General features: G+C 38.0%; 1 protein-coding gene across 1 annotated transcript in view; it reads right to left on the bottom strand.

The window, feature by feature from the left end:
- LOC133564490 (chloride channel protein 2-like) overlaps positions 1 to 8,339 on the bottom strand; it is a 361,490-nt gene that overhangs the window by 182,604 nt on the left and 170,547 nt on the right. The window contains exons 4-5 of the mRNA XM_061918842.1: positions 5,802 to 5,930; positions 3,104 to 3,237 (exon numbers count right to left, since the gene is read on the bottom strand). Of these exons, the coding sequence (XP_061774826.1) occupies positions 3,104 to 3,237; positions 5,802 to 5,930 (263 nt within the window). The remainder of the gene's footprint in view (positions 1 to 3,103; positions 3,238 to 5,801; positions 5,931 to 8,339) is intronic.

The raw sequence follows: 8,339 nt of genomic DNA, 5'->3' as shown, positions 1-8,339 counted from the left end.
CTGATTATCGGTCCTGCTAGACACCGACCTCTATTTAATAATACAACTTTAACATTTGACAACCAAATAATAAAACAAGGTGACTCTGTAAAAAATCTGGGTATTATCTTCGACCCAACTCTCTCCTTTGAGTCACACATTAAAAGCGTTACTAAAACGGCCTTCTTTCATCTCCGTAATATCGCTAAAATTCGCTCCATTTTGTCCACTAAAGACGCCGAGATCATTATCCATGCGTTTGTTACGTCTCGTCTCGATTACTGTAACGTATTATTTTCGGGTCTCCCCATGTCTAGCATTAAAAGATTACAGTTGGTACAAAATGCGGCTGCTAGACTTTTGACAAGAACAAGAAAGTTTGATCATATTACGCCTGTACTGGCTCACCTGCACTGGCTTCCTGTGCACTTAAGATGTGACTTTAAGGTTTTACTACTTACGTATAAAATACTACACGGTCTAGCTCCAGCCTATCTTGCCGATTGTATTGTACCGTATGTCCCGGCAAGAAATCTGCGTTCAAAAGACTCCGGCTTATTAGTGATTCCTAGAGCTCAAAAAAAGTCTGCGGGCTATAGAGCGTTTTCCGTTCGGGCTCCAGTACTCTGGAATGCCCTCCCGGTAACAGTTCGAGATGCTACCTCAGTAGAAGCATTTAAGTCTCATCTTAAAACTCATCTGTATACTCTAGCCTTTAAATAGACCTCCTTTTTAGACCAGTTGATCTGCCGCTTCTTTTCTTTCTCCTATGTCCCCCCCTCCCTTGTGGAGGGGGTCCGGTCCGATGACCATGGATGAAGTACTGACTGTCCAGAGTCGAGACCCAGGATGGACCGCTCGTCGGGACCCAGGATGGACCGCTCGCCTGTATCGGTTGGGGACATCTCTACGCTGCTGATCCGCTTGAGATGGTTTCCTGTGGACGGGACTCTCACTGCTGTCTTGGAGCCACTATGGATTGAACTTTCACAGTATCATGTTAGACCCGCTCGACATCCATTGCTTTCGGTCCCCTAGAGGGGGGGGGTTGCCCACATCTGAGGTCCTCTCCAAGGTTTCTCATAGTCAGCATTGTCACTGGCGTCCCACTGGATGTGAATTCTCCCTGCCCACTGGGTGTGAGTTTTCCTTGCCCTTTTGTGGGTTCTTCCGAGGATGTTGTAGTCGTAATGATTTGTGCAGTCCTTTGAGACATTTGTGATTTGGGGCTATATAAATAAACATTGATTGATTGATATATATATATATATATATATATATATATATATATATATATATACACACACATATATACACACATATATATATACACATATATAGACGCATATATATATATATATACTGTGTATAGATATATATATATATATATACACACACACACACACACAGTTATACATGCATATATATATATATATATATATATATATACACACACACACACACACACACACAGTTATACATGCATATATATTTATACATGTACACATACACTTATATACACATTCTTATGCACACACACGCACACACACATATACACATTTTTATATACACACACATATACACATTTTTATATACACATTCATATACACATACATAAATATACACAAACATATATATACATATATATATATACACATATATATATGCACAAACACACATACATATATACACATACATACTATATACATATACACACACATACTCTTATATTAGGGCTGTCAAACGATTAAAATATTTAATAACATTTACTATGGATTTTTTTTTATTTGCTAAAAGGTCAATTTTGGATTGGATTAAGCAAAGAAATCAAACAATGTACTACATTGGTCCTATTTAAGAAACGGTATAAACTCAAAGAGTTTACGAAGAACAATCCTGACATACATGTACATCCAGAACCTTATTAAAAAAGGAGAAAATATTAATAATCACAAGACATTAATGGCTTTCCCTTTTGTTTGATCAGTTGTTTTTACTGCCGTGTTACAGGTTCTAATTGGAAACAATTAAGGTATGTGACTAAACATTAACAACATTTTTCCATGTAAATAACTCAATTCACAATGTATGGGTGTATATCTGTGGCTTATAGTCCTGTACGGAAAATATATGGGGGAAAAAAATTCAGTCTAAAACTTAGTAGGTTCGGCTTATAGTTCGGTAATTACTTACCGCAATGGCAATCAACATTGGAACGACTAAAGTGAGTCAGGTCTGTATTAAATACAAACAAAAAATGCTGCAGTGTAAAAAAGACAAAAGGCACCGTGTTCCTGTGTTCTGTTACCATGTCTTTAGGCTAGACGGTCTTTTGTACAGCATATACAGTAAGTGCCACAACTAGTTCGTAAACAACATCTGCAAAACCAGGTTGAGTCCAGTACCAAGACAGCCTTTTTGCCTCCCACTAGGTTTGAAAAGTGGCTGTTCTTAGCAGCATTTTTCTTTTCTCCATCTGTCTTTACCTTATTCGGTACATGCACCTACTTATGTGCCTGCGGTGTGCCATGGGAATCATTTGTAATTCATGCTGCGGGGATAATGGAAAGTAGGGTACAAATGTGCTGGAATGCATCGAGGCATGTTATTTACTTCGACCAAGAGCGTCTCACCTAAGGCAAAAAGATGTCTCTGTAGCTTTGCATGGAATTAATCAAATAATTTGGTTGAAAAGGTGCAAAGATAAGAATTGACTTTCATTTTTCCGCTCTTATAGTCCCACTTGCAATAGGACAAAGTCAGCCATCGTCTTAATAATATTTCACGGAAAGAGTCAGACCGTTTTGCCTGGTGTAAGCAGACGTCTGATTATGGCCTGTGAAAAAAAGACCTTGCATGACCTCTTATGATGTAAGGATGATTCAAAGAAAGGTGAGGGATCAACCCATAATGACATGAAAAATATTGTCCATGAACAAAGGGCGCTAGGACCATTATCACCCAGAAATGTAATGGACTGGGATTCAGCAGTACCGTCAAATCCCCAAAGGAGGGAAAGAGGTACATGCACTGTAGTAGTTGATCAGATGTGAAAAAACTTGAGCTCTTTGGCATCAACTTAACTTGGTTGAAATACAACACAGCCTTAACGTGTAGCCATTACCTCTTTGCCCAGCGGCATTCCACTGCCCAGGGCGCAGGTCAGGCCGATGACTTTGGCCACAAATGTTTTGAAGGTGAGGTATTCCTTCAGCACTACTCCTCGCAAGATCGTTTTCATTTCTGGAATGCCCGAACCTGATGTGACAAGAGCCGATAAAAAACAAAAATTGTATTAGAGATGGGCGATAAGGCCTACAATCTATATTGCAATATATACTGCAGCCTCATGAGATAACAATGTACATCACCATATATTGTTTGGCACTTCATGTATCTAATAGAATATTTTCAAAATCAGTTAAGAATACTACCAATTATGCAGCTGACGTGTGCGGTAACATATTGCATCATTTCTAGTTGTATCATTTTGTCAAAAACTATTATTAATCTACTTGCTAATTTACTGTTAATATCTACAAAACCAGTGAAGTTGGCACGTTGTGTAAATCGTACATAAAAACATAATACAATGATTTTCAAATCCATTTTAACCTATAATCTATTGAATAGACTGCAAAGACAATATATTTAACGTTCAACCTGGTAAACTATGTTATTTTTTGCAAATAATAGCTCATTTAGGATATGATGCGTGCAACATGTTTCAAAAAAGCTGGCACAAGTGGCAGACAAGACTGAGAAATTTGAGGAATGCTCATCAAACACTTATTTGGAACATCCCACAGGTGAACAGGCTAATTGGGAACAGGTGGGTGCCATGATTGGGTGTAAAAGCAGCTTCCATTCACAAACAAGAATGGGGCGAGGGTCACCAGTTTTGCAAAGAATTCAGGGTTTTTACCATCTACGGTCCGTAATATCATCAAAAAGGTTCAGAGACTCTGGAGAAATCACTGCAAGGCCGCAAACCAACATTGAATGCCCGTGACCTTTGATCCCTCAGGCGGTACTGCATCAAAAACCAACGTCAGTGTGTATAAGATATCACCACATGGGCTCAGGAACACTTCAGAAAACCGTTATCGTAACTACAGTTTGTCGCTACATCTGTAAGTGCAAGTTAAAACTATGAAAAGCCAAAGCCAATTATCAACAACACCCAGAAACGCCGCCGGCTTCGCTGGGCCCGAGCTTATCTAAGATGGACTGATGCAAAGTGGAAAAGTGTTCCATGTTCTGACGAGTCCCCATTTCAAATTGTTTTGGAAATTGTGGAAGTTGTGTCCTCCGGACCAAAGAGGAAAGGAACTATCTGGATTGTTATAGGCGTAAAGTTCAAAAGCTAGGATCTGTGATATTAAGGGGGTGTATTAGTGCCCAAGGCATGGGTTACTTACACATCCGTGAAGACACCATTAATGCTGAAAGAGTCGGGCGGGGGTGTTGGGGGCGCAGGGGTGTAAAATATATTCAGGAGGGTCACGGATACAAAGGATTATGGGTATTTGTTGTGTTGCGTTTATGTTGTGTTACTGTGAGGATGTTCTCCCGAAATGTGTTTGTCGTTCTTAATTGGTGTGGCTTCACAACGTGGCGCATATTACTAAGAGTGTTAAAATTGTTTATATCACAACCATTAGTGTACTCTGTGTCACCCAGTATGCCTTGCAGTCGTGTGCGTGTTACCGCGGGAGCCACACACAACATGATGCCGGACTGACAGGTAGATCGTACATGTTGTAGTAGGCGACAAAGCCTATGGCTTCATAGCACGCCCTAATACTTATTATCTGGGTGACTACCGGCAGTCATTCAGGAGAATAATAGCGTCGTTTATTGTCTTCTTCGCTTTATGACTTGGGTCTTAAATGGCACTTTAAATGGCAAAGGATACCGATCACAGAACCATGCATATCAAATATTTCCGGATGGTTCAACCGGTACCCGCCCGAATCTAATTAAAATCTATTTTTTCGTCATGTCAACCGCCCGACCCGCGGTTTATCCGCGGATGAGACCGCAAACCACGCATCTCTATACTGTATATATTTTTTTTTTCTGAAAAATCCCACTTAATATACTTTGGGTAACAACAGTCAATATTTATTAGATGTTATTTTTTTCTTATATAATAAAAGTGAGCTTTTGTTAAACCAAATATTGTTTTTTTTTTTTACATGTACTACAACCTATCTGGACTCGATAAGAGAATCGATAAGGAATCGGTTCGATAAGAGGATTCGATAATGGGCTCGAACTCGATAATTTCTTATCAAACATCATCCCTACAACCTACTCATTCTTATCAATACTGCCATTAGTTATCGACACCGCCAATTTTTAAAATGATGCACTCTCTTCTTACATGCTGTGCACTGGCTGCGACAATGACTCTTTGTAGACCACAGTATTATCAATCTATTTTTTAATTTGTTGTTATCAACTGCTTACTTAGTGCTGTAACATGGTTCCATCAACAATTCTTAAAGTTTACCAAGCACTGTTTCTTGGTATTGTTTATTGGCTGGCTTAACTTTTAGCATGCCTACTCATGCCTTGCTCTCGGTGTGTCACATGTTGACTTGATAATGATACTAAGAAATGCAGTTTATTTGTCATAATGGAGACGATTATTATTACCTTAGGGGAGTAGCTCCGCACTGTGTTTGGAGACACATAATTAGCTGCTCGCTGTGTTTCAGCCGTGGGACTTAAAACAAATACAGTGTCAGCCAGAGGGGATGACTGTTCGTGATGGGCAATAGGGATGTGTACGTTGAATGCTCGGTTTATCGTACCAACAGCTTGTGGAGCAAGAATCTGAGTGAAGCCGGCAGAAAAGGTGATGAGGACCACAGGGTATGTGACCCAGGCCAGATACTGCAGGAAAACGTTACTGTCCAGGCCACCATACATCCATTTCTGTGCTGTGGAAACAAAAACAATCAAATGTACAGGTGACCATCGAACATAAAACTGTGTGTGTCTTTTTGTATTTCTCCCCTTCTTGATACATCAACAAGGAAAAGTATCCTTCATATGAGGGCAGGTGAACAAGTTAGGACATAAATCATGATCTCTAATACAGAAAACCATTGCATCTAATAGAGAATGTCTCATTTGCACCCCTGGTGGTGAAATCCATGAAAATTAGGGTGGTGCCAAAAAGGAGGGATTTTTCAAATTGACTGTGTGTCTGTTTTAAAGGTACGCCTCCTCTGCTCAACATATGAAATAACAAGTGTGTTTAAAAATTTTAAATGCTCCCCCTCTGGCCCACAAATGTAATATCAAGTGTGTGTAAGAAATTGAAATGCGCCACCTCTGGTCAAAATTAATGAAAAAAAAATAAATAAATATGTATATATGGACATACTACTCAGTGGTTTAGTGCAGTGGTTCTCAAATGGAGGTACGCGTACCCCTGGGGGTATTTGAAGGTATGCCAAGGGGTACTTGAGATTTTTTTTAAATATTCTAAAAATAGCAACAATTCAAAAATCTTTTATAAATATATTTATTGAATGATACTTCAACAAAATATGAATGTAAGTTCATAAACTGTGAAAAGAAATGCAACAATGCAATATTCAGTGTTGACAGCTAGATTTTTTTGTGGACATGTTCCATAAATATTGATGTTGAAGATTTATTTTTTGTGAAGAAATGTTTAGATTTAAGTTGATGAATCCAGATGGATCTCTATTACAATCCCAAAAGAGGGCACTTTAAGTTGATGATTACTTCTATGTGTAGAAATCTTTATTTATAATTGAATCACTTGTTTATTTTTCAACACTTTTTTTGTTATTTTTATATCTTTTTTTCCAAATAGTTCAAGAAAGACCACTACAAATGAACAATATTTTGCAACGCTATACAATTTAATAAATCAGAAACTGATAACATAGTGCTGTATTTTACTTCTTTATCTCTTTTTTTCAACCAAAAATGCTTTGCGTTGTTTAGGGGGTACTTGAACTAAAAAAATGTTCACAGGGGGTACATCACTGAAAAAAGGTTGAGAACCACTGGCCTACTGGTTAGAGCAGGGGTGTCAAACGTACAGCCCGAGAGCCGGATCAGGCCCGCGGGTTGAGTTTGCCAAGTATAAAAACAACCAGAAATGTTTGAATGAAAGAAACTGCTGTTCTAAATGTGTCCACTGGATGTTGCAATAGCAATTCTTTGTATCTATATAGATGATGCTACATAAATGCAAAGTATCTACAAAATAAACCACATGATGGTAGTACATCAGTCGAGGAAAATGATCAAACTACATAAATAACCTACTGTAATTGGATTTTGATAGAATTTTCTTTATCTTGATAGATTGAAAATGAGTTGACTGATGAACATTATCACAAAAACTTTGAATATTGGCAGTATGATTATAAAAGTCATAATTTTATTCAACGCAAGTCCAATTTTTACAACAAAAACTGAACATTTGTGCATTATAAAACAGTCGCAATTTAACAATAAAAGCTTAACATTTTGGCAAGTTTATGAAAGGAGTCGTAATCACAATTTTACAGGAAAACTTAAAAATGTTGGCACTATTACAATAATGATCGGAATTTTGATTGGCAAAATTAAGACAAATGTCACAATTTTACTGGAAAAAAACACAAAAAATTGGCAATATTGTGATAAAAATCTGAATTTTATATGACAAATGTTGCCATTTTGCATTAAAAAGTAATAACTTGACATAAAAAAGTCATTATTTTCGGGGAAAATATTGCAATATAACAAAAACAGAAAGAATATGACATCATCACGTAATTATAAATAACAACAGAATAGAATACTATTAACCGCAACAGGTAATTATAAAAAAAAACAACATGTTTTGTACAATTTCAGAATGTGCCTGAGAGAAGTTAAGTCCCTACCTTTAGTCAAAAGTGATTTATGACCCCCCATAAAACAATGATTTATGACCCTCAAGGTCAAAGGTCAATGATTTATGAGGGGTCAAGTTCAAAGGTTAATGATTTATGAGGGGGTCAAGGTTAAAGGTCAAGGTTAAAGGTCAGGTTCAAATGTCAGGTTCAAATATCAAGGTCAAGTGGGTGTGGCTTACCCGGAAGAGGGTGGAGTTAAGACCTGCGGTGGGAGTGGTTAAACCAGGAAGAGGGTGGAGTTTTAAACAGAAAGAGGGCAGAGTTAAGACCTGCGGTGGGAGTGGTTAAACCAGGAAGAGGGTGGAGTTAAGACCTGACAGGGAACAGAGGAGGGTTCAGTTTTTTTAAGAAAGCAATGTCATCTGAGCAGCATGTGACCATATATTTGATAGTTTAAATGTTTACGATCGTTTGAAACAACTT

This window comes from Nerophis ophidion, linkage group LG13, assembly GCF_033978795.1.
Source record: "Nerophis ophidion isolate RoL-2023_Sa linkage group LG13, RoL_Noph_v1.0, whole genome shotgun sequence".
Taxonomy (NCBI): domain Eukaryota; kingdom Metazoa; phylum Chordata; class Actinopteri; order Syngnathiformes; family Syngnathidae; genus Nerophis; species Nerophis ophidion.
Note: the sequence above shows the minus strand (reverse complement) of the source record. Positions and strands in the feature narration are given on the sequence as shown.